Consider the following 27,523-nt stretch of genomic DNA (forward strand, 5'->3'; position numbering starts at 1 on the left):
TGGTTCATGAGTTTCTAGTAGACAGACCAGATGGTTCATGAGTTTCTAGTAGATAGACAGATGGTTCATGAGTTTCTAGTAGATAGACAGATGGTTCATGAGTTTCTAGTAGATAGACCAGATGGTTCATGAGTTTCTAGTAGATAGACAGATGGTTAATGAGTTTCTAGTAGATAGACCAGATGGGTTATGAGTTTCTAGTAGATAGACCAGATGGTTCATGAGTTTCTAGTAAACAGACCAGATGGTTCATGAGTTTCTAGTAGATAGACAGATGGTTCATGAGTTTCTAGTAGATAGACCAGATGGTTCATGAGTTTCTAGTAGACAGACCAGATGGTTCATGAGTTTCTAGTAGACAGACCAGATGGTTCATGAGTTTCTAGTAGATAGACAGATGGTTCATGAGTTTCTAGTAGATAGACAGATGGTTCATGAGTTTCTAGTAGATAGACCAGATGGTTCATGAGTTTCTAGTAGATAGACAGATGGTTAATGAGTTTCTAGTAGATAGACCAGATGGGTTATGAGTTTCTAGTAGATAGACCAGATGGTTCATGAGTTTCTAGTAAACAGACCAGATGGTTCATGAGTTTCTAGTAGATAGACAGATGGTTCATGAGTTTCTAGTAGATAGACCAGATGGTTCATGAGTTTCTAGTAGACAGACCAGATGGTTCATGAGTTTCTAGTAGATAGACAGATGGTTCATGAGTTTCTAGTAGACAGACCAGATGGTTCATTAGTTTCTAGTAGACAGAACAGATGGTTCATGAGTTTCTAGTAGACAGAACAGATGGTTCATGAGTTTCTAGTAGACAGACCAGATGGTTCATGAGTTTCTAGTAGAGAGACCAGATGGTTCATGAGTTTCTAGTAGACAGACCAGATGGTTCATGAGTTTCTAGTAGATAGACAGATGGTTCATGAGTTTCTAGTAGATAGACAGATGGTTCATGAGTTTCTAGTAGATAGACAGATGGTTCATGAGTTTCTAGTAGATAGACCAGATGGTTCATGAGTTTCTAGTAGATAGACAGATGGTTCATGAGTTTCTAGTAGATAGACCAGATGGGTTATGAGTTTCTAGTAGATAGACCAGATGGTTCATGAGTTTCTAGTAAACAGACCAGATGGTTCATGAGTTTCTAGTAGATAGACAGATGGTTCATGAGTTTCTAGTAGATAGACCAGATGGTTCATGAGTTTCTAGTAGACAGACCAGATGGTTCATGAGTTTCTAGTAGACAGACCAGATGGTTCATGAGTTTCTAGTAGATAGACAGATGGTTCATGAGTTTCTAGTAGATAGACAGATGGTTCATGAGTTTCTAGTAGATAGACCAGATGGTTCATGAGTTTCTAGTAGATAGACAGATGGTTAATGAGTTTCTAGTAGATAGACCAGATGGGTTATGAGTTTCTAGTAGATAGACCAGATGGTTCATGAGTTTCTAGTAAACAGACCAGATGGTTCATGAGTTTCTAGTAGATAGACAGATGGTTCATGAGTTTCTAGTAGATAGACCAGATGGTTCATGAGTTTCTAGTAGACAGACCAGATGGTTCATGAGTTTCTAGTAGATAGACAGATGGTTCATGAGTTTCTAGTAGACAGACCAGATGGTTCATGAGTTTCTAGTAGACAGAACAGATGGTTCATGAGTTTCTAGTAGACAGAACAGATGGTTCATGAGTTTCTAGTAGACAGACCAGATGGTTCATGAGTTTCTAGTAGAGAGACCAGATGGTTCATGAGTTTCTAGTAGACAGACCAGATGGTTCATGAGTTTCTAGTAGACAGACCAGATGGTTCATGAGTTTCTAGTAGACAGATGGTTCATGAGTTTCTAGTAGATAGACCAGATGGTTCATGAGTTTCTAGTAGATAGACAGATGGTTCATGAGTTTCTAGTAGATAGACCAGATGGTTCATGAGTTTCTAGTAGATAGACAGATGGTTAATGAGTTTCTAGTAGATAGACCAGATGGGTTATGAGTTTCTAGTAGATAGACCAGATGGTTCATGAGTTTCTAGTAAACAGACCAGATGGTTCATGAGTTTCTAGTAGATAGACAGATGGTTCATGAGTTTCTAGTAGATAGACCAGATGGTTCATGAGTTTCTAGTAGACAGACCAGATGGTTCATGAGTTTCTAGTAGATAGACAGATGGTTCATGAGTTTCTAGTAGACAGACCAGATGGTTCATGAGTTTCTAGTAGACAGAACAGATGGTTCATGAGTTTCTAGTAGACAGAACAGATGGTTCATGAGTTTCTAGTAGACAGACCAGATGGTTCATGAGTTTCTAGTAGAGAGACCAGATGGTTCATGAGTTTCTAGTAGACAGACCAGATGGTTCATGAGTTTCTAGTAGACAGACCAGATGGTTCATGAGTTTCTAGTAGACAGATGGTTCATGAGTTTCTAGTAGATAGACCAGATGGTTCATGAGTTTCTAGTAGACAGACCAGATGGTTCATGAGTTTCTAGTAGACAGATGGTTCATGAGTTTCTAGTAGACAGACCAGATGGTTCATGAGTTTCTAGTAGACAGAACAGATGGTTCATGAGTTTCTAGTAGACAGACCAGATGGTTCATGAGTTTCTAGTAGACAGAACAGATGGTTCATGAGTTTCTAGTAGACAGACCAGATGGTTCATGAGTTTCTAGTAGACAGACCAGATGGTTCATGAGTTTCTAGTAGACAGATGGTTCATGAGTTTCTAGTAGACAGACCAGATGGTTCATGAGTTTCTAGTAGACAGACCAGATGGTTCATGAGTTTCTAGTAGACAGACCAGATGGTTCATGAGTTTCTAGTAGACAGATGGTTCATGAGTTTCTAGTAGATAGACCAGATGGTTCATGAGTTTCTAGTAGACAGACCAGATGGTTCATGAGTTTCTAGTAGATAGACCAGATGGTTCATGAGTTTCTAGTAGACAGACCAGATGGTTCATGAGTTTCTAGTAGACAGACCAGATGGTTCATGAGTTTCTAGTAGACAGACCAGATGGTTCATGAGTTTCTAGTAGACAGACCAGATGGTTCATGAGTTTCTAGTAGACAGACCAGATGGTTCATGAGTTTCTAGTAGACAGACCAGATGGTTCATGAGTTTCTAGTAGACAGACCAGATGGTTCATGAGTTTCTAGTAGACAGATGGTTCATGAGTTTATAGTAGATAGACCAGATGGTTCATGAGTTTCTAGTAGACAGACCAGATGGTTCATGAGTTTCTAGTAGACAGACCAGATGGTTCATGAGTTTCTAGTAGATAGACCAGATGGTTCATGAGTTTCTAGTAGATAGACCAGATGGTTCATGAGTTTCTAGTAGATAGACCAGATGGTTCATGAGTTTCTAGTAGACAGACCAGATGGTTCATGAGTTTCTAGTAGACAGACCAGATGGTTCATGAGTTTCTAGTAGACAGATGGTTCATGAGTTTCTAGTAGACAGACCAGATGGTTCATGAGTTTCTAGTAGACAGATGGTTCATGAGTTTCTAGTAGATAGACCAGATGGTTCATGAGTTTCTAGTAGACAGACCAGATGGTTCATGAGTTTCTAGTAGACAGATGGTTCATGAGTTTCTAGTAGATAGACCAGATGGTTCATGAGTTTCTAGTAGACAGACCAGATGGTTCATGAGTTTATAGTAGACAGACCAGATGGTTCATGAGTTTCTAGTAGACAGACCAGATGGTTCATGAGTTTCTAGTAGATAGACCAGATGGTTCATGAGTTTCTAGTAGATAGACAGATGGTTCATGAGTTTCTAGTAAACAGACCAGATGGTTCATGAGTTTCTAGTAGACAGATGGTTCATGAGTTTCTAGTAGACAGACCAGATGGTTCATGAGTTTCTAGTAGACAGATGGTTCATGAGTTTCTAGTAGACAGACCAGATGGTTCATGAGTTTCTAGTAGACAGATGGTTCATGAGTTTCTAGTAGACAGACCAGATGGTTCATGAGTTTCTAGTAGACAGATGGTTCATGAGTTTCTAGTAGACAGAACAGATGGTTCATGAGTTTCTAGTAGACAGATGGTTCATGAGTTTCTAGTAGACAGAACAGATGGTTCATGAGTTTCTAGTAGACAGATGGTTCATGAGTTTCTAGTAGACAGACCAGATGGTTCATGAGTTTCTAGTAGACACACCAGATGGTTAGTGTTTAACTCCTCTCTGTCCTCTCTCCTCCTCTAGGTGTTCCGTGGGTTCATCGAGGGCAACCTGGACTTTGCTCCCACCTATAAGTACGACCTGTTCTCTGACGACTATGACACCAGTGAGAAGTGTCGTACCCCCGCCTGGACCGACCGCTGCCTCTGGAAGAGGAGGAAGTGGAACTTCGACAAGACTGGTGAGAGAGGTCGGCTTGGTGTGGGAGGATGTCTGGTCCGTCTCACTGGTGAGAGAGGTCGGCTTGGTGTGGGAGGATGTCTGGTCCGTCTCACTGGTGAGAGAGGTCGGCTTGGTGTGGGAGGATGTCTGGTCCGTCTCACTGGTGAGAGAGGTCGGCTTGGTGTGGGAGGATGTCTGGTCCGTCTCACTGGTGAGAGAGGTCGGCTTGGTGTGGGAGGATGTCTGGTCCGTCTCACTGGTGAGAGAGGTCGGCTTGGTGTAGGAGGATGTCTGGTCCGTCTCGCTGGTGAGAGAGGTCGGCTTGGTGTAGGAGGATGTCTGGTCCGTCTCGCTGGTGAGAGAGGTCGGCTTGGTGTAGGAGGATGTCTGGTCCGTCTCGCTGGTGAGAGAGGTCGGCTTGGTGTGGGAGGATGTCTGGTCCGTCTCACTGGTGAGAGAGGTCGGCTTGGTGTGGGAGGATGTCTGGTCCGTCTCGCTGGTGAGAGAGGTCGGCTTGGTGTGGGAGGATGTCTGGTCCGTCTCGCTGGTGAGAGAGGTCGGCTTGGTGTAGGAGGATGTCTGGTCCGTCTCGCTGGTGAGAGAGGTCGGCTTGGTGTAGGAGGATGTCTGGTCCGTCTCACTGGTGAGAGAGGTCGGCTTGGTGTAGGAGGATGTCTGGTCCGTCTCACTGGTGAGAGAGGTCGGCTTGGTGTAGGAGGATGTCTGGTCCGTCTCACTGGTGAGAGAGGTCGGCTTGGTGTGGGAGGATGTCTGGTCCGTCTCGCTGGTGAGAGAGGTCGGCTTGGTGTGGGAGGATGTCTGGTCCGTCTCGCTGGTGAGAGAGGTCGGCTTGGTGTAGGAGGATGTCTGGTCCGTCTCGCTGGTGAGAGAGGTCGGCTTGGTGTAGGAGGATGTCTGGTCCGTCTCACTGGTGAGAGAGGTCGGCTTGGTGTGGGAGGATGTCTGGTCCGTCTCGCTGGTGAGAGAGGTCGGCTTGGTGTGGGAGGATGTCTTGTCCGTCTCACTGGTGAGAGAGGTCGGCTTGGTGTAGGAGGATGTCTGGTCCGTCTCACTGGTGAGAGAGGTCGGCTTGGTGTAGGAGGATTTCTGGTCCGTCTCGCTGGTGAGAGAGGTCGGCTTGGTGTGGGAGGATGTCTGGTCCGTCTCACTGGTGAGAGAGGTCGGCTTGGTGTAGGAGGATGTCTGGTCCGTCTCGCTGGTGAGAGAGGTCGGCTTGGTGTGGGAGGATGTCTGGTCCGTCTCGCTGGTGAGAGAGGTCGGCTTGGTGTGGGAGGATGTCTGGTCCGTCTCACTGGTGAGAGAGGTCGGCTTGGTGTAGGAGGATGTCTGGTCCGTCTCACTGGTGAGAGAGGTCGGCTGGGTGTAGGAGGATGTCTGGTCCGTCTCACTGGTGAGAGAGGTCGGCTTGGTGTAGGAGGATGTCTGGTCCGTCTCGCTGGTGAGAGAGGTCGGCTTGGTGTGGGAGGATGTCTGGTCCGTCTCGCTGGTGAGAGAGGTCGGCTTGGTGTAGGAGGATGTCTGGTCCGTCTCGCTGGTGAGAGAGGTCGGCTTGGTGTAGGAGGATGTCTGGTCCGTCTCACTGGTGAGAGAGGTCGGCTTGGTGTAGGAGGATGTCTGGTCCGTCTCGCTGGTGAGAGAGGTCGGCTTGGTGTGGGAGGATGTCTGGTCCGTCTCACTGGTGAGAGAGGTCGGCTTGGTGTGGGAGGATGTCTGGTCCGTCTCACTGGTGAGAGAGGTCGGCTTGGTGTGAGAGGATGTCTGGTCCGTCTCGCTGGTGAGAGAGGTCGGCTTGGTGTGGGAGGATGTCTGGTCCGTCTCGCTGGTGAGAGAGGTCGGCTTGGTGTAGGAGGATGTCTGGTCCGTCTCACTGGTGAGAGAGGTCGGCTTGGTGTAGGAGGATGTCTGGTCCGTCTCACTGGTGAGAGAGGTCGGCTTGGTGTAGGAGGATGTCTGGTCCGTCTCGCTGGTGAGAGAGGTCGGCTTGGTGTAGGAGGATGTCTGGTCCGTCTCGCTGGTGAGAGAGGTCGGCTTGGTGTAGGAGGATGTCTGGTCCGTCTCACTGGTGAGAGAGGTCGGCTTGGTGTAGGAGGATGTCTGGTCCGTCTCACTGGTGAGAGAGGTCGGCTTGGTGTAGGAGGATGTCTGGTCCGTCTCGCTGGTGAGAGAGGTCGGCTTGGTGTGGGAGGATGTCTGGTCCGTCTCACTGGTGAGAGAGGTCGGCTTGGTGTAGGAGGATGTCTGGTCCGTCTCGCTGGTGAGAGAGGTCGGCTTGGTGTAGGAGGATGTCTGGTCCGTCTCGCTGGTGAGAGAGGTCGGCTTGGTGTGGGAGGATGTCTGGTCCGTCTCGCTGGTGAGAGAGGTCGGCTTGGTGTGGGAGGATGTCTGGTCCGTCTCACTGGTGAGAGAGGTCGGCTTGGTGTGGGAGGATGTCTGGTCCGTCTCACTGGTGAGAGAGGTCGGCTTGGTGTAGGAGGATGTCTGGTCCGTCTCACTGGTGAGAGAGGTCGGCTTGGTGTAGGAGGATGTCTGGTCCGTCTCGCTGGTGAGAGAGGTCGGCTTGGTGTGGGAGGATGTCTGGTCCGTCTCACTGGTGAGAGAGGTCGGCTTGGTGTAGGAGGATGTCTGGTCCGTCTCGCTGGTGAGAGAGGTCGGCTTGGTGTAGGAGGATGTCTGGTCCGTCTCGCTGGTGAGAGAGGTCGGCTTGGTGTGGGAGGATGTCTGGTCCGTCTCGCTGGTGAGAGAGGTCGGCTTGGTGTGGGAGGATGTCTGGTCCGTCTCACTGGTGAGAGAGGTCGGCTTGGTGTGGGAGGATGTCTGGTCCGTCTCACTGGTGAGAGAGGTCGGCTTGGTGTGGGAGGATGTCTGGTCCGTCTCACTGGTGAGAGAGGTCGGCTTGGTGTGGGAGGATGTCTGGTCCGTCTCACTGGTGAGAGAGGTCGGCTTGGTGTGGGAGGATGTCTGGTCCGTCTCACTGGTGAGAGAGGTCGGCTTGGTGTGGGAGGATGTCTGGTCCGTCTCGCTGGTGAGAGAGGTCGGCTTGGTGTGGGAGGATGTCTGGTTCGTCTCACTGGTGAGAGAGGTCGGCTTGGTGTAGGAGGATGTCTGGTCCGTCTCGCTGGTGAGAGAGGTCGGCTTGGTGTAGGAGGATGTCTGGTCCGTCTCACTGGTGAGAGAGGTCGGCTTGGTGTAGGAGGATGTCTGGTCCGTCTCGCTGGTGAGAGAGGTCGGCTTGGTGTAGGAGGATGTCTGGTCCGTCTCACTGGTGAGAGAGGTCGGCTTGGTGTGGGAGGATGTCTGGTCCGTCTCGCTGGTGAGAGAGGTCGGCTTGGTGTGGGAGGATGTCTGGTCCGTCTCACTGGTGAGAGAGGTCGGCTTGGTGTGGGAGGATGTCTGGTCCGTCTCACTGGTGAGAGAGGTCGGCTTGGTGTGGGAGGATGTCTGGTCCGTCTCACTGGTGAGAGAGGTCGGCTTGGTGTAGGAGGATGTCTGGTCCGTCTCACTGGTGAGAGAGGTCGGCTTGGTGTAGGAGGATGTCTGGTCCGTCTCACTGGTGAGAGAGGTCGGCTTGGTGTAGGAGGATGTCTGGTCCGTCTCGCTGGTGAGAGAGGTCGGCTTGGTGTGGGAGGATGTCTGGTCCGTCTCACTGGTGTAAATGTTGGATTGGTAGCCAAGTATTAAGCAGCCATGCTCAGAGTTTTTAACATACAGTAAAAGTTTACTGGAAGTGTGTGTGTGTGTTTGTGTGTGTGTGTGTGTGTGTGTGTGTGTCTCTGTGTGTGTGTGTGTGTGTGTGTGTGTCTCTGTGTGTGTGTGTAGCGGAGGAGATGAACATGGTAGGCCCAGTGGGAGAAGCAGAGGACCAGCAGCAGGAGCCCTGGAGCCCTGGGGAGCTGAAATACTACGGCAGGGCTGAGCTCAAGACCTCTGATCACAGGTAACACACACACACACACACACACACACACACACACAGGACTATGAAATACTACATCAGGGCTTACTTCTAGACCTCTGATCACAGACTAGCACCGTCTAACCGGTCTCTTCATCTCTGTGTGTAGCCAGGCCCGTGATAGATGTTGAGGCTAGGTTATAGGTTATAGGTTATAGGTTTAAACTCCTAGATGTTGAGGCTAGGTTAAAGGTGATAGATTTAAACTCATCTCCCCTCCCCAGGCCCGTGATAGATGTTGAGGCTGGGTTATAGGTTATAGGTTATAGGTTTAAACTCCTCTCCCCTCCCCAGGCCCGTGATGGATGTTGAGGCTGGGTTATAGGTTATAGGTTATAGGTTTAAACTCCTCTCCCCTCCCCAGGCCCGTGATGGATGTTGAGGCTGGGTTATAGGTTATAGGTTTAAACTCCTCTCCCCTCCCCAGGCCCGTGATGGCGGTGATGGATATAGACGTCCTGGAGGTGGATCCAGATGCCCGTCACCAGGTGTACAAGGAGGTGATCGCCCTGCAGGGTCCTCCCGACGGAACCATCCTGGTCTCCCTCTGTTCCTCCGGACCCGACGACTATTTTGACGACGCGCTCATCGACGAGCTGCTGGACAAGTTCGCTGTGTTTGGAGAGGTCATCCTCATCAGGTGAGGGAAACACGTCCTATACGCCGTCTTGCAATCCGTTCCTTTTATGAGACTCATTCACATCCATTCCAGACAATCGATTAGATATTGAACACGCGCGTGTCTCTTTTAATACCTTGAATTGTCTCTCCTGTCTAGGTTTGTAGAGGAGAAGATGTGGGTGACGTTTCTAGAGGGTTATTCAGCTCTGGCTGCCCTGTCTCTGAGCGCCTCCACGGTGAGCACACAGCCTTACACTGAGCACACAGATACACAACCTTACACTGAGCACACAGATACACAACCTTACACTGAGCACACAGATACATAACCTTACACTGAGCACACAGATACACAGCCTTACACTGAGCACACAGATACACAACCTTACACTGAGCACACAGATACACAACCTTACACTGAGCACACAGATACACAACCTTACACTGAGCACACAGATACACAGCCTTACACTGAGCACACAGATACACAACCTTACACTGAGCACACAGATACACAACCTTACACTGAGCACACAGATACACAACCTTACACTGAGCACACAGATACACAGCCTTACACTGAGCACACAGATACACAACCTTACACTGAGCACACAGATACACAACCTTACACTGAGCACACAGATACACAACCTTACACTGAGCACACAGATACACAACCTTACACTGAGCACACAACCTCACACTGAGCACACAACCTCACACTGAGCACACAGATACACAACCTCACACTGAGCACACAGATACACAACCTCACACTGAGCACACACATACACAACCTTACACTGAGCACACAGATACACAGCAACACTCGGACAACGTCACAGCAACACTAAGACAACGTCACAGCAAAACACTAAGACAACGTCACAGCAACACTAAGACAACGTCACGGCAACACTAAGACAACGTCACAGCAAAACACTAAGACAACGTCACAGCAACACTAAGACAACGTCACGGCAACACTAAGACAACGTCACGGCAACACTAAGACAACGTCACGGCAACACTAAGACAACGTCACGGCAACACTAGGACAACGTCACGGCAACACTCGGACAACGTCACGGCAACCCTAAGACAACGTCACAGCAACCCTAAGACAACGTCACAGCAACCCTAAGACAACGTCACAGCAACCCTAAGACAACGTCACGGCAACACTAGGACAACGTCACGGCAACACTAGGACAACGTCACGGCAACACTAATACAACGTCACGGCAACACTAGGACAACGTCACGGCAACACTAGGACAACGTCACGGCAACACTCGGACAACGTCACGGCAACACTCGGACAACGTCACGGCAACACTCGGACAACGTCACGGCAACACTCGGACAACGTCACGGCAACACTCGGACAACGTCACGGCAACACTCGGACAACGTCACGGCAACACTAAGACAACGTCACGGCAACACTAAGACAACGTCACGGCAACACAAAGACAACGTCACGGCAACACAAAGACAACGTCACGGCAACACAAAGACAACGTCACGGCAACACAAAGACAACGTCACGGCAACACAAAGACAACGTCACGGCAACACAAAGACAACGTCACGGCAACACTAAGACAACGTCACGGCAACACTACGACAACGTCACGGCAACACTACGACAACGTCACGGCAACACTAAGACAACGTCACGGCAACACTAAGACAACACACTAAGACAACGTCACGGCAACACTACGACAACGGATACACAGCCTTACACTGAGCACACAGATACACAGCCTTACACTGAGCACACAGATACACAACCTTACACTGAGCACACAGATACACAACCTCACACTGAGCACACAGATACACAACCTTACACTGAGCACACAGATACACAACCTTACACTGAGCACACAGATACACAACCTCACACTGAGCACACAACCTCACACTGAGCACACAGATACACAACCTCACACTGAGCACACAGATACACAACCTCACACTGAGCACACAGATACACAACCTTACACTGAGCACACAGATACACAGCAACACTCGGACAACGTCACAGCAACACTAAGACAACGTCACAGCAAAACACTAAGACAACGTCACGGCAACACTAAGACAACGTCACGGCAACACTAAGACAACGTCACAGCAAAACACTAAGACAACGTCACAGCAAAACACTAAGACAACGTCACGGCAACACTAAGACAACGTCACGGCAACACTAAGACAACGTCACGGCAACACTAGGACAACGTCACGGCAACACTCGGACAACGTCACGGCAACCCTAAGACAACGTCACGGCAACCCTAAGACAACGTCACGGCAACCCTAAGACAACGTCACGGCAACCCTAGGACAACGTCACGGCAACCCTAGGACAACGTCACGGCAACACTAGGACAACGTCACGGCAACACTCGGACAACGTCACGGCAACACTCGGACAACGTCACGGCAACACTAAGACAACGTCACGGCAACACTAAGACAACGTCACGGCAACACAAAGACAACGTCACGGCAACACAAAGACAACGTCACGGCAACACAAAGACAACGTCACGGCAACACAAAGACAACGTCACGGCAACACTAAGACAACGTCACGGCAACACTAAGACAACACACTAAGACAACGTCACGGCAACACAAAGACAACGTCACGGCAACACAAAGACAACGTCACGGCAACACAAAGACAACGTCACGGCAACACAAAGACAACGTCACGGCAACACTAAGACAACGTCACGGCAACACTAAGACAACGTCACGGCAACACTAAGACAACACACTAAGACAACGTCACGGCAACACAAAGACAACGTCACGGCAACACAAAGACAACGTCACGGCAACACAAAGACAACGTCACGGCAACACAAAGACAACGTCACGGCAACACTAAGACAACGTCACGGCAACACTAAGACAACGTCACGGCAACACTAAGACAACGTCACGGCAACACTAAGACAACACACTAAGACAACGTCACGGCAACACTACGACAACGTCACGGCAACACTACGACAACGTCACGGCAACACTAAGACAACACACTAAGACAACGTCACGGCAACACTACGACAACGTCACGGCAACACTAAGACAACGTCACGGCAACACTAAGACAACGTCAACACTCTGACAACGTCACAGCAACACTAGGACAACGTCACGGCAACACTAGGACAACGTCACGGCAACACTAGGACAACGTCACGGCAACACTAAGACAACGTCACGGCAACACTAAGACAACGTCAACACTCTGACAACGTCACAGCAACACTAAGACAACGTCACAGCAACACTAGGACAACGTCACAGCAACACACTAGGACAACGTCACAGCAACACTAAGACAACGTCACAGCAACACTAGGACAACGTCACAGCAACACTAGGACAACGTCACAGCAACACTAGGACAACGTCACAGCAACACTAGGACAACGTCACAGCAACACACTAGGACAACGTCACAGCAACACACTAGGACAACGTCACAGCAACACTAATACAACGTCACAGCAACACTAATACAACGTCACAGCAACACTAATACAACGTCACAGCAACACTAATACAACGTCACAGCAACACTAGGACAACGTCACAGCAACACTAGGACAACGTCACAGCAACACTAGGACAACGTCACGGCAACACTAGGACAACGTCACGGCAACACTAAGACAACGTCACAGCAACACTAGGACAACGTCACAGCAACACTAGGACAACGTCACAGCAACACTAGGACAACGTCACAGCAACACACTAGGACAACGTCACAGCAACACACTAGGACAACGTCACAGCAACACTAATACAACGTCACAGCAACACTAATACAACGTCACAGCAACACTAATACAACGTCACAGCAACACTAGGACAACGTCACAGCAACACTAGGACAACGTCACAGCAACACTAATACAACGTCACAGCAACACTAGGACAACGTCACAGCAACACTAGGACAACGTCACAGCAACACACTAGGACAACGTCACAGCAACACTAATACAACGTCACAGCAACACTAGGACAACGTCACAGCAACACTAGGACAACGTCACAGCAACACTAGGACAACGTCACAGCAACACTAGGACAACGTCACAGCAACACTAGGACAACGTCACAGCAACACTAGGACAACGTCACAGCAACACTAGGACAACGTCACAGCAAAACACTAAGACAACGTCACAGCAACACTAGGACAACGTCACATTAACACACTAGGACAACGTCACATTAACACACTAGGACAACGTCACGGCAACACTAGGACAATGTCACGGCAACACTAGGACAACGTCACGGCAACACTAGGACAACGTCACGGCAACACTAGGACAACGTCACGGCAACACTAAGACAACGTCACGGCAACACTAAGACAACGTCAACACTCTGACAACGTCACAGCAACACTAAGACAACGTCACAGCAACACTAGGACAACGTCACAGCAACACACTAGGACAACGTCACAGCAACACTAAGACAACGTCACAGCAACACTAGGACAACGTCACAGCAACACTAGGACAACGTCACAGCAACACTAGGACAACGTCACAGCAACACTAATACAACGTCACAGCAACACTAATACAACGTCACAGCAACACTAATACAACGTCACGGCAACACTAGGACAACGTCACGGCAACACTAGGACAACGTCACGGCAACACTAGGACAACGTCACGGCAACACTAGGACAACGTCACGGCAACACTAAGACAACGTCACAGCAACACTAGGACAACGTCACAGCAACACTAGGACAACGTCACAGCAACACTAGGACAACGTCACAGCAACACTAGGACAACGTCACAGCAACACTAGGACAACGTCACAGCAACACACTAGGACAACGTCACAGCAACACACTAGGACAACGTCACAGCAACACTAATACAACGTCACAGCAACACTAATACAACGTCACAGCAACACTAATACAACGTCACAGCAACACTAGGACAACGTCACAGCAACACTAATACAACGTCACAGCAACACTAGGACAACGTCACAGCAACACTAGGACAACGTCACAGCAACACACTAGGACAACGTCACAGCAACACTAATACAACGTCACAGCAACACTAGGACAACGTCACAGCAACACTAGGACAACGTCACAGCAACACTAGGACAACGTCACAGCAACACTAGGACAACGTCACAGCAACACTAGGACAACGTCACAGCAACACTAGGACAACGTCACAGCAACACTAAGACAACGTCACAGCAAAACACTAAGACAACGTCACAGCAACACTAGGACAACGTCACATTAACACACTAGGACAACGTCACAGCAACACTAGGACAACGTCACAGCAACACTAGGACAACGTCACAGCAACACACTAGGACAATGTTGATTCACACACTGATAAGCTGCATTGTAATATCTCTGTGCGCGTGTCTCTGTGTGTCTCTGTGTGCGTGTCTCTCTCTCTGTGTGCGTGTCTCTCTCTCTGTGTGCGTGTCTCTCTCTCTCTGTGCGTATCTCTCTCTCTGTGCGCGTGTCTCTCTCTCTGTGCGCGTGTCTCTGTGTGTGTCTGTGTGCGTGTCTCTCTCTCTGTGTGCGTGTCTCTCTCTCTGTGTGCGTGTCTCTCTATCTCTGTGCGTATCTCTCTCTCTGTGCGCGTGTCTCTCTCTCTGTGTGCGTGTCTCTCTCTCTGTGCGCGTGTCTCTCTCTCTGTGCGCGTGTCTCTCTCTCTGTGCGCGTGTCTCTGTGTGTCTCTGTGTGTGTAGGTTCTGGGTAAGGTGATAGACATCCGTCTGAAGAGTTCAGGTTGGATTAAGAGTCTGGAGGAGGAGATGAGTGTAGAGAGGATCTGTGGATCTGTCCCTACCTCCGCCAGCTCCTCTCTGCTGGCCGAGGACGCTGATATGGGAGAGGATGACTACGATATGGAGGGTAAGGGAGGAGGGTTTAAGAAGGCTGATGTGGGAGAGGATGACTACGATATGGAGGGTAAGGGAGGAGGGTTTAAGAAGGCTGATGTGGGAGAGGATGACTACGATATGGAGGGTAAGGGAGGGAGGTAAGAAGGCTGATGTGGGAGAGGATGACTACGATGTGGAGGGTAAGGGGGGGGGGTAAGAAGGCTGATGTGGGAGAGGATGACTACGATATGGAGGGTAAGGGAGGGGGGTAAGAAGGCTGATGTGGGAGAGGATGACTACGATATGGAGGGTAAGGGAGGGGGGTAAGAAGGCTGATGTGGGAGAGGATGACTATGGTTGAATCCATCCTCCATATTGCCTTCTTCCAAAGCTGTATAGTTAGTAAAGAGAGAGAACTATGCTGTATAGTTAGTAAAGAGAGAGAACCATGCTGTATAGTTAGTAAAGAGAGAGAACCATGCTGTATAGTTAGTAAAGAGAGAGAACTATGCTGTATAGTTAGTAAAGAGAGAGAACTATGCTGTATAGTTAGTAAAGAGAGAGAACTATGCTGTATAGTTAGTAAAGAGAGAGAACTATGCTGTATAGTTAGTAAAGAGAGAGAACTATGCTGTATAGTTAGTAAAGAGAGAGAACTATGCTGTATAGTTAGTAAAGAGAGAGAACTATGCTGTATAGTTAGTAAAGAGAGAGAACTATGCTGTATAGTTAGTAAAGAGAGAGAACTATGCTGTATAGTTAGTAAAGAGAGAGAACTATGCTGTATAGTTAGTAAAGAGAGAGAACTATGCTGTATAGTTAGTAAAGAGAGAGAACTATGCTGTATAGTTAGTAAAGAGAGAGAACTATGCTGTATAGTTAGTAAAGAGAGAGAACTATGCTGTATAGTTAGTAAAGAGAGAGAACCATGCTGTATAGTTAGTAAAGAGAGAGAACTATGCTGTATAGTTAGTAAAGAGAGAGAACTATGCTGTATAGTTAGTAAAGAGAGAGAACTATGCTGTATAGTTAGTAAAGAGAGAGAACCATGCTGTATAGTTAGTAAAGAGAGAGAACTATGCTGTATAGTTAGTAAAGAGAGAGAACCATGCTGTATAGTTAGTAAAGAGAGAGAACTATGCTGTATAGTTAGTAAAGAGAGAGAACCATGCTGTATAGTTAGTAAAGAGAGAGAACTATGCTGTATAGTTAGTAAAGAGAGAGAACTATGCTGTATAGTTAGTAAAGAGAGAGAACCATGCTGTATAGTTAGTAAAGAGAGAGAACTATGCTGTATAGTTAGTAAAGAGAGAGAACTATGCTGTATAGTTAGTAAAGAGAGAGAACTATGCTGTATAGTTAGTAAAGAGAGAGAACTATGCTGTATAGTTAGTAAAGAGAGAGAACCATGCTGTATAGTTAGTAAAGAGAGAGAACTATGCTGTATAGTTAGTAAAGAGAGAGAACTATGCTGTATAGTTAGTAAAGAGAGAGAACTATGCTGTATAGTTAGTAAAGAGAGAGAACCATGCTGTATAGTTAGTAAAGAGAGAGAACTATGCTGTATAGTTAGTAAAGAGAGAGAACCATGCTGTATAGTTAGTAAAGAGAGAGAACTATGCTGTATAGTTAGTAAAGAGAGAGAACCATGCTGTATAGTTAGTAAAGAGAGAGAACTATGCTGTATAGTTAGTAAAGAGAGAACTATGCTGTATAGTTAGTAAAGAGAGAGAACCATGCTGTATAGTTAGTAAAGAGAGAGAACTATGCTGTATAGTTAGTAAAGAGAGAGAACTATGCTGTATAGTTAGTAAAGAGAGAGAACTATGCTGTATAGTTAGTAAAGAGAGAGAACTATGCTGTATAGTTAGTAAAGAGAGAGAACCATGCTGTATAGTTAGTAAAGAGAGAGAACTATGCTGTATAGTTAGTAAAGAGAGAGAACTATGCTGTATAGTTAGTAAAGAGAGAGAACTATGCTGTATAGTTAGTAAAGAGAGAGAACTATGCTGAGGAAGAGACCCACTGTAGCAGTCCACCTCGAGGCAAGTCAATGGAGTTTTCCTTGCGAGGCGTTTTGTCTTGGTAGATCCGTGTGTGTGTGTGTGACTTCTCTCTCTGTGTGTCTTTCAACCAGGTGATGTGGATGAGGAGGTGGAGGATATTCTCCCCCAACACCTTCAGCCCGGGGCAGGCCCCGCCCCCCTCTCCTCCCCCTCTCCCTCCCCCCGGGGCAGCCCCTCCCACTCCCCCACCCACGGAGAACCTGCTGCCCCCAGCAGACCCAGCCGATCTGCCCCACGCTCTGCTGGACCACCGCAAGGTACACACACACCTTAACACTGCAGCGTACACACACACACACACCACCTAAACAATGCAGCGTACACACACACACACTGGAACACTGCAGCGTACACATACACACACACACACACACACACACACACACACTGGAACACTGCAGCGTACACACACACACCGGAACACTGGAGCGTACACACACACACACACGTTTAAGGATATATTTATAAGGATATATACAGTGGAAGTTTACATACACCTTAGCCAAATACATTTATACTCAGTTTTTCACAATTCCTGACGTTTAATCCTAGTAAAAATTCCCTGTTTTAGGTCAGTTAGGATAACCACTTTATTTTAAGAATGTGAAATGTCAGAATAATAGTAGAGAGAATGATTTCTTCCAGCTTTTATTTATTTCGTCACATTCCCAGTGGGTCAGAAGTTCACACACACTCAATTAGTATTAGGTAGCATTGCCTGTAAATTGTTAAACTTGGGTCAAACGTTTCGGGTAGCCTTCCACAAGCTTGCCACAATAAGTTGGGTGAATTTTGGCCCCTTCCTACTGACAGAGCTGGTGTAACTGAGTCAGGTTCGTAGGCCTCTTTGCTCGCACACGCTTTTTCAGGTCTGCCCACAAATTTTCTATAGGATCGAGGTCAGGGCTTTGTGATGGCCACTCCAATACCTTGACTTTGTTGTCCTTAAGCCATTTTGCCACAAATTTGGAAGTATTCTTGGGGTAATTGTCCATTTGGAAGACCCATTTGCGACCAAGCTTTAACTTCCTGACTGATGTTTTGACATTTTGCTTCAATATATCCACATCATTTTCCTGCCTCATGATGCCATCTATTTTGTGAAGTGCACCAGTCCCTCCTGCAGCAAAGCACCCCCACAACATGATGCTGCCACCCCCGTGCTTCACGGTTGGGATGGTGTTCTTCGGCTTGCAAACCTCCCCCTTTTTCCTCCAAACATAACGATGGTCATTATGGCCAAACAGTTCTATTTTTGTTTCATCAGACCAGAGGACATTTCTCCAAAAAGTACAATCTTTGTCCCCATGTGCAGTTGCAAACCGTAGTCTGGCTTTTTTATGGCAGTTTTGAAGCAGTGGCTTCTTCCTTGCTGGGTGGCTTTCAGGTTATGTCGATATAGGACTCGTTTTACTGTGGATATAGATACTTTTGTACCTGTTTCCTCCAGCATCTGACTCCAACCTAAGTGTATTTAAACTTCCGACTTGTATAAGGATATATATATATATATATAGGATATATAGGATACATATAAGGATATATAGGATATTTATATATAAGGATATATAGGATATAGGGTATATATATTAGGATATATATATTAGGATATATAGGATATATATAAGGAGATATATATATAAGGATATATAGGATACATATATAGGATATATATATAAAGATATATAGGATATATATACAGTGGGGAGAACAAGTATTTGATACACTGACAATTTTGCAGGTTTTCCTACTTACAAAGCATGTAGAGGTCTGTAATTTTTATCATAGGTACACTTCAACTGTGAGAGAAGGAATCTAAAACAAAAATCCAGAAAATCACATTGTATGATTTTTAAGTAATTCATTTGCATTTTATTGCATGACATAAGTATTTGATCACCTACCAACCAGTAAGAATTCCGGCTCTCACAGACCTGTTAGTTTTTCTTTAAGAAGCCCTCCTGTTCTCCACTCATTACCTGTATTAACTGCACCTGTTTGAACTTTTTTAGTTTTCCAGGAGGCTACTCCAGATCCAACTTCGCGCCTTCCAAAAAAAATTAAGTGCGCACTTCTCACTCAAAGAGGTTGTATACAACCCCTGAACGAGATAATCAACTCATTTCTGCTCTCACTTCCGCATGACACCCAGGGGAAGGCGTATGACGTGTTTCTACAGTCATAAGTGACATGCCCTTTTATAGACAAGGTCTTAAAGAGAGACTTCGCATTTGGAAATCTCACTTCCGGATAGGAAAATGTCTGTAAAAAGAGTTCTGTTTCACTTAGAGAAATAATTCAAACGCTTTTAGAAACTAGAGACTGTTTTCTATCCAATAGTAATAATAATATGCATATTGTACGAGCAAGAATTGAGTACGAGGCCGTTTAAATATCATACGATTTTCCCCAAAAGTGAAAATAGCACCCCCTGGTCCTCATCAGGTTAATCCCACCATAGTGTCCGATTTCAAAAAGGCTTTACAACGAAAGCATACCATGCGATTATGTTAGGTCAGCACCTAGTCACAGAAAAACACAGCCATTTTTCCAGCCAAAGAGAGGAGTCACAAAAAGCAGAAATAGAGATAAAATTAATCACTAACCTTTGATGATCTTAATCAGATGACACTCATAGGACTTCATTACACAATACATGTATCTTTTGTTCGATAAAGTTCATATTTATATCCAAAAATCTCAGTTTACATTGGCGCGTTATGTTCAGTAATGTTTTGCTTCCAAAACATCCGGTGATTTTGCAGAGAGGCACATCAATTTACAGAAATACTCATAATTAACATTGATAAAAGATTCAAGTGTTATGCATTAATGCAACCGCTGTGTCAGATTTCAAAAAAAGCTCTACGGAAAAAGCACACCATGCAATAATCTGAGTACAGCGCTCAGAGACCAAAACAAGCCATACAGACACCCGCCATGTTGTGGAGTCAACAGAAGTCAGAAATAGCATTATAAATATTCACTTACCTTTGATGATCTTCATCAGAATGCTCTCCCAGGAATCCCAGTTCCACAATAAATGTTTGTTTTGTTCGATAAAGTCCATCATTTATGTCCAAATACCTCTTTTTTGTTTGCGCGTTTAGTTCACAAATCCAAATTCACACGGCGCAGGCACTTAGTTCAGACGACAGTTCCATTACAGTTCGTAGAAACATGTCAAACGATGTATAGAATCAATCTTTAGGATGTTTTTATCATAAATCTTCAATAATATTCCAACCGGACAATTCCTTTGTCTTTAGAAAGGAAAAGGAACGCAGCTACCTCTCACGGGCGCGTGCAAGACTGAGCTCATGGCATTCTGCCAGACACCTGACTCAATCAGCTCTTATTCTCTCCCCCTTCACAGTAGAAGCCTGAAACAAGGTTCTAATTACTGTTGACATCTAGTGGAAGCCTTAGGAAGTGCAATCGGACCAGATTTTACACTGTATATTGGATAGGCAAAGACTTGAAAACCTACAAACCTCAGATTTCCCACTTCCTGGTTGGATTTTTTCCTCAAGTTTTTGCCTGCCATATGAGTTCTGTTATACTCACAGATATCATTCAAACAGTTTTAGAAACTTCAGAGTGTTTTCTATCCAAATCTACTAATAATATGCATATCTTAGCTTCTGGGCCTGAGTAGCAGGCAGTTTACTCTGGGCACGTTATTCATCCAAGCTACTCAATACTGCCCCCCAGCCATAAGAAGTTAAGTCCCTCCCCCAGCAGGAGAAGTAGCGTTGACCCAGCAGGTAAAACAGTGTTAAGCCCCTCCCCCAGCAGGTAAAACAGGGTTAAGCCCCTCCCCCAGCAGGAGAAGTAGCGTTGACCCAGCAGGTCAAACACAGGTTCCCATCTATAGGTAGCTGTCTGCTATGCTGCTAGGTCTTTGTGCCTGTCTGCTGGTTTTGGTGTTTAGTTAGCAGTGTCTTTATCTACACCGGAGTGTCCCTGTTCAGTACTCTAGATATACTGATTAGACCAATACTCCCAGCCTCCTATGTCATATGAGCTGTGTTCTGCAACTATGCAACCTCAAACCAGCTTAATAGTTTGTGTCCCCAGTTGCTGTTTGTTTGTGAAATACATTTGGGGAAAAAATATTCTAAATTCCAGTCTGGTAAAAATGAAATTTGTACTGAAGGACTATGAATGAGAGACACTGGTGCATAACATGTATTGTTCTCTCTGTCTCTGTCTCTCTCTCTCTCTGTCTCTGTCTCTCTCTGTCTCTCTCTCTGTCTCTCGCTCTCTGTCTCTCGCTCTGTCTCTCGCTCTGTCTCTGTCTCTCTGTCTCTCGTTCTGTCTCTCGCTCTCTGTCTCTCGCTCTGTCTCTCGCTCTGTCTCTCGCTCTGTCTCTCGCTCTCTGTCTCTCGCTCTCTGTCTCTCGCTCTCTGTCTCTCGCTCTGTCTCTCGCTCTCTGTCTCTCGCTCTCTGTCTCTCGCTCTCTGTCTCTCGCTCTCTGTCTCTCGCGCTCTGTCTCTCGCGCTCTGTCTCTCGTTCTGTCTCTCGCTCTGTCTCTCGCTCTCTGTCTCTCGTTCTGTCTCTCGTTCTGTCTCTCGCTCTGTCTCTCGTTCTGTCTCTCGCTCTGTCTCTCGCTCTCTGTCTCTCGCTCTCTGTCTCTCGCTCTCTGTCTCTCGCTCTCTGTCTCTCGCTCTCTGTCTCTCGCTCTCTGTCTCTCGCTCTGTCTCTCGTTCTGTCTCTCGTTCTGTCTCTCGCTCTGTCTCTCGCTCTCTGTCTCTCGCTCTCTGTCTCTCGTTCTGTCTCTCGCTCTCTGTCTCTCGTTCTGTCTCTCGCTCTGTCTCTCGCTCTGTCTCTCGTTCTGTCTCTCGTTCTGTCTCTCGCTCTGTCTCTCGCTCTCTGTCTCTTGTTCTGTCTCTCTCTCTGTCTCTCTCTCTCTGTCTCTCTCTCTGTCTCTCTCTCTCTGTTTCTCTCTCTCTGTCTCTCGCTCTCTGTCTCTCGCTCTCTGTCTCTCACTCTCTGTCTCTCTGTCTCTCGCTCTCTGTCTCTCGCTCTCTGTCTCTGTCTCTCACTCTCTCTCTCTCTGTCTCTCGCTCTCTGTCTCTCGCTCTCTGTCTCTGTCTCTCGCTCTCTGTCTCTCGCTCTCTGTCTCTCGCTCTCTGTCTCTCGCTCTCTGTCTCTCGCTCTCTGTCTCTCGCTCTCTGTCTCTCGTTCTGTCTCTCGCTCTCTGTCTCTCGCTCTCTGTCTCTCGCTCTCTGTCTCTCGCTCTCTGTCTCTCGCTCTCTGTCTCTCGCTCTCTGTCTCTCGCTCTCTGTCTCTGTCTCTCACTCTCTGTCTCTCTGTCTCTCGCTCTCTGTCTCTCGTTCTGTCTCTCGCTCTCTGTCTCTCGCTCTCTGTCTCTCGCTCTCTGTCTCTCGCTCTCTGTCTCTCGCTCTCTGTCTCTCGCTCTCTGTCTCTCGTTCTGTCTCTCGCTCTGTCTCTCGCTCTGTCTCTGTCTCTCGCTCTCTCTGTCTCTCGCTCTCTCTGTCTCTGTCTCTCGCTCTCTGTCTCTCGCTCTCTGTCTCTCGCTCTCTGTCTCTCGCTCTCTCTGTCTCTCGCTCTCTCTGTCTCTCGCTCTCTTTCCCAGGGACTCCAGTGGACTTCCAGCCTGGTGCTCCTCAGGCCCTGGAGCCTAAACGCCCTCCTCCTCCTCGCCCCAACGCCCCGCCAGCCCGACCTGCTCCTCCCCAACGCCCTCCTCCTCCATCAGGTATTGGCTGTCTCGATATACCCCTTCACACCATGTTGACCTCGTTCCTCTACTACTATGTGCATCCCCAGTGAAATATAGATATTATATATTTTTGACCATTTTAAGGTTTATGAGGAATCAAGATGGTTGAATATGATAATCTGGTGAAATGTGTTCTGTATAGATGTTCAGTTGACTGATGTAAACCATATAGTTACATATTAGACGTCTAGAATGGACAATGAGATCCTAACGACGTGATGAAACGTCCATCCCATCTTGGTAAAGGAAACACTTTAGTAACTGTAAATGAATAAGGGTCGGTGTAACACTGTAATCTCACCCCTTCCTTCCTGCTCGAAGGAGGCCTTAGCCCTATGCCCGGGAGAAGAGACATGGGAGGTAAAAAGGCTTTGTGCCTGACAGATAGATGTTGTGATATCACTGCTGCTGTGTACTACTGTACGGTGGCTTATTGTAGTAGACCTGTAGCTGTTACTGTGGCGACAGACTGGTTTACTACTGTACGGTGGCTTATTGTAGTAGACCTGTAGCTGTTACTGTGGCGACAGACTGGTTTACTACTGTACGGTGGCTTATTGTAGTAGACCTGTAGCTGTTACTGTGGCGACAGACTGGTTTACTACTGTACGGTGGCTTATTGTAGTAGACCTGTAGCTGTTACTGTGGCGACAGACTGGTTTACTACTGTACGGTGGCTTATTGTAGTAGACCTGTAGCTGTTACTGTGGCGACAGACTGGTTTACTACTGTACGGTGGCTTATTGTAGTAGACCTGTAGCTGTTACTGTGGCGACAGACTGGTTTACTACTGTACGGTGGCTTATTGTAGTAGACCTGTAGCTGTTACTGTGGCGACAGACTGGTTTACTACTGTACGGTGGCTTATTGTAGTAGACCTGTAGCTGTTACTGTGGCGACAGACTGGTTTACTACTGTACGGTGGCTTATTGTAGTAGACCTGTAGCTGTTACTGTGGCGACAGACTGGTTTACTACTCTGTGGTGGTTTACGTGACAACGTGGCTTATTCATGCAAATGGTGTGGTGATTGTTTAGTGGTTTGTTGTTAACTGCAACTCATTTTCATGCTCTCTGGTATGGTAATTGTCTAGGGGCCGGTTTCCCAGACACAGATTCATCCTAGTCTTGGACTAAGAAGCACGTTCAATGGATGATCTTAAAATGTATCTGTCCAGGAAACCAGCCCTCGGAGACTGGTTTGATTTCAGTGTGGAATTAGGCAACCTTTTAAGGTGGTTAACACCAGTTATACAGGAAGCACAGTTAAACAGGAAGCACAGTTATACAGGAAGCACAGTTATACAGGAAGCACAGTTATACAGGAAGCACAGTTATACAGGAAGCACAGTTATACAGGAAGCACAGTTATACAGGAAGCACAGTTATACAGGAAGCACAGTTATACAGGAAGCACAGTTAAACAGGAAGCACAGTTATACAGGAAGCACAGTTAAACAGGAAGCACAGTTATACAGGAAGCACAGTTATACAGGAAGCACAGTTAAACAGGAAGCACAGTTATACAGGAAGCACAGTTAAACAGGAAGCACAGTTATACAGGAAGCACAGTTATACAGGAAGCACAGTTAAACAGGAAGCACAGTTAAACAGGAATCAAAGGCCTGGCACAGAATATTGCTGCTCCCCAAGGTTTATTCCTGCACACAAATCAACAATGACTTCAGTCATTTTCTTCATCACTTAGGCTCTTCATCAGTTAGCCTTTTCAGCAATTAACCGAGCCTCTTAGCCACATCAGTTACCCGCATCATCAGTTAAGCCCAGCCTCGTCATCAGTAAGCCCAGCCTCGTCATCAGTTAGCCCAGCCTCGTCATCAGTTAGCCCAGCCTCGTCATCAGTTAGCCCAGCCTCGTCATCAGTAAGCCCAGCCTCGTCATCAGTTAGCCCAGCCTCGTCATCAGTTAGCCCAGCCTCGTCATCAGTTAGCCCAGCCTCGTCATCAGTTAGCCCAGCCTCGTCATCAGTTAGCCCAGCCTCGTCATCAGTTAGCCCAGCCTCGTCATCAGTTAGCCCAGCCTCGTCATCAGTTAGCCCAGCCTCGTCATCAGTTAGCCCAGCCTCGTCATCAGTTAGCCCAGCCTCGTCATCAGTTAGCCCAGCCTCGTCATCAGTTAGCCCAGCCTCGTCATCAGTTAGCCCAGCCTCGTCATCAGTTAGCCCAGCCTCGTCATCAGTTAACCCAGCCTCGTCATCAGTTAACCCCAGCCTCATCATCAGTTAACCCAGCCTCATCATCAGTTAACCCAGCCTCATCATCAGTTCACCCAGCCTCATCATCAGTTAACCCCAGCCTCATCATCAGTTAACCTCAGCCTCATCATCAGTTAACCTCAGCCTCATCATCAGTTAGCCCAGCCTCATCATCAGTTAACCCAGCCTCATCATCAGTTAACCTCAGCCTCATCATCAGTTAACCCCAGCCTCATCATCAGTTAACCCAGCCTCATCATCAGTTAACCTCAGCCTCATCATCAGTTAGCCCAGCCTCGTCATCAGTTAGCCCAGCCTCGTCATCAGTTAACCCCAGCCTCATCATCATAACAGTGTTGTGTTGTATTGTAGTTATGTCTTGTCCTTCATTTTGAGCCCTGTGTTTACGTTCCTCCCGCTCTAAGACTTTGGAGAATATTCTGGAGAAAATACACTAAGCCCTGCTCTGGCTAGGAGGGGTAGCGAAGGTAACATATCTGTAGATCTAGATGTGTTCCTCGCGTCATGTGATCATGGTTTCCACACAAAAGAGTTGGATAAATGGCACATCTTTGCCACAATGTCCCCTGTGACCATCCAGACAACTGAGATGTTGTCAGTCCTCAATGGCACCGTAGTAATATTATATCTCTATGAATGGCACTGCCCCGTGTTTAAAACAGACTTTGTGGCAAGTGAGTCATCTATCTTAACTCTATGATTGTCCAATAGAATTAAAACAGAAATAGCCTTCTGTCTGCTTCTACCCTGAGAGTAGAATTGAATGTGTTTGTGTTGAGGTATAGGCTAGGTTAAGTGTTGTTCCTTATTGAGTTATAGTGAATTGGGATTCAGCCTGTTTTTAGAATAGCTCGTGTTTTTGTGAAGTAGCGTTTCAAGGTGATCAGAGAATCTCTTCTAGAATCAACCAGGACGTACGTCTCCCTTCTGTCCGTTTTACTCTTTGATAGTAGAATGTAACCTGAGACTAGGCCAGTGGTTTTAATACCTCTCTTCAGGGGGATCCTCAAGACGTTTTACAATTGTTGTCGTTCACCCCTTGATTCACTTTAGTCATGGGGTTGAGGATGAGGAGTTGACAAGTTAAAATCAGGGGTGCCTGTTCTGGAATAGGTCAAATAACATGGAACGGCTAGGGGTCCCTGAGGAGAGGTTTGAACACCCCTGGGCTGGGCTATATCTGTGGTCCAAAATGGCACCCTCTTCCCTATAAAGTGCTTTACTTTTGATATGAACATAGGGACTTGACGAATGTGTTGTCATTGAGGATGCAGCCTATTTAAAATACCTTGTGTTTTGTGTAGTTTGAGATGGTTACTCCTGTGTAATAAGGGTGTATCTGAAGTGGAGAATGTGTTGCAGTTTGGCCACTGACATAAGGGTGAAACGGTAGGTGAAACGGTAGGGTGAAACGGTAGGTTGAAACGGGAGGTGAAACGTTAGGGTGAAACGTTAGGGTGAAATGGTAGGGTGAAACGGTAGGTTGAAACGGTAGGGTGAAACGGTAGGTGGAAACGTTAGGTTAAAACGGTAGGTGGAAACGGTAGTTGAAACGGTAGGTTGAAACGGTAGTTGAAACGGTAGGGTGAAACGGTAGGTGGAAACGGTAGGTTGAAACGGTAGGTGGAAACGGTAGGTTGAAACGGTAGTTGAAACGGTAGGGTGAAACGGTAGGTGGAAACGGTAGGGTGAAACGGTAGGTGGAAACGGTAGTTGAAACGGTAGGGTGAAACGGTAGGTGGAAACGGTAGGTTGAAACGGTAGGTTGAAACGGTAGGTGGAAACGGTAGGTTGAAACGGTAGTGGAAACGGTAGGTTGAAACGGTAGTTGAAACGGTAGGGTGAAACGGTAGGTGGAAACGGTAGTTTGAAACGGTAGGTAGGTAACATACAGTGGTTTGAAATGAAAAGTAACCTAATGTTAAAGTCTGGTTTCCTTTGTGCTGCTTCTGCCGGCGAAGGACAAAAAAGCCCTGCGCTCGCTAGACCTGCCTCAGGTGAGTAGTGACGAGGAACTGTGATAACAACACCTACAACACCTCTCAATGCTGGTCCTGGGGAGACCCCGAGGGGGGGGGGGGGGGCTGGTCCTGGGGACCCCGAGGAGGGGGCTGGTCCTGGGGACCCCGAGGGGGGCTGGTCCTGGGGACCCCGAGGAGGGGGCTGGTCCTGGGGACCCCGAGGGAAGGGCATGTTTAGTTTTTTGCACTTGCGCTCACACTCGTGATTCAAATCTAAGGATTGGTGATGAGTTGTTTAACTGAATAAAGTTAAGTGTTAGGGCTTTAACAGAAACACTGCCTTATAGCATGGCTATATAGTAGTGGTAACAGAAACACTGCCTTATAGCATGGCTATATAGTAGTGGTAACAGAAACACTGCCTTATAGCATGGCTATATAATAGTGGTAACAGAAACACTGCCTTATAGCATGGCTATATAATAGTGGTAACAGAAACACTGCCTTATAGCATGGCTATATAATAGTGGTAACAGAAACACTGCCTTATAGCATGGCTATATAATAGTGGTAACAGAAACACTGCCTTATAGCATGGCTATATAATAGTGGTAAC

General features: G+C 47.1%; 1 protein-coding gene across 1 annotated transcript in view; it reads left to right on the forward strand.

Annotated features, from left to right (window-relative positions):
• The window catches only part of LOC139567287 (synaptojanin-1-like), a gene marked incomplete at its 5' end in the record, with an annotated part of 54,031 nt that extends 27,065 nt beyond the window's left edge, over positions 1-26,966 (forward strand). The window contains 9 exons of the mRNA XM_071388709.1: positions 4,222-4,378; positions 8,197-8,314; positions 8,760-8,972; positions 9,111-9,189; positions 14,762-14,927; positions 17,034-17,219; positions 22,565-22,687; positions 23,033-23,071; positions 26,908-26,966. Coding sequence (XP_071244810.1) covers positions 4,222-4,378; positions 8,197-8,314; positions 8,760-8,972; positions 9,111-9,189; positions 14,762-14,927; positions 17,034-17,219; positions 22,565-22,687; positions 23,033-23,071; positions 26,908-26,951 — 1,125 coding nt within the window. The remainder of the gene's footprint in view (positions 1-4,221; positions 4,379-8,196; positions 8,315-8,759; positions 8,973-9,110; positions 9,190-14,761; positions 14,928-17,033; positions 17,220-22,564; positions 22,688-23,032; positions 23,072-26,907) is intronic.
• Positions 26,967-27,523: the final 557 nt, after the last annotated feature.

Source organism: Salvelinus alpinus, unplaced genomic scaffold (assembly GCF_045679555.1).
Source record: "Salvelinus alpinus unplaced genomic scaffold, SLU_Salpinus.1 scaffold_160, whole genome shotgun sequence".
NCBI lineage: Eukaryota > Metazoa > Chordata > Actinopteri > Salmoniformes > Salmonidae > Salvelinus > Salvelinus alpinus.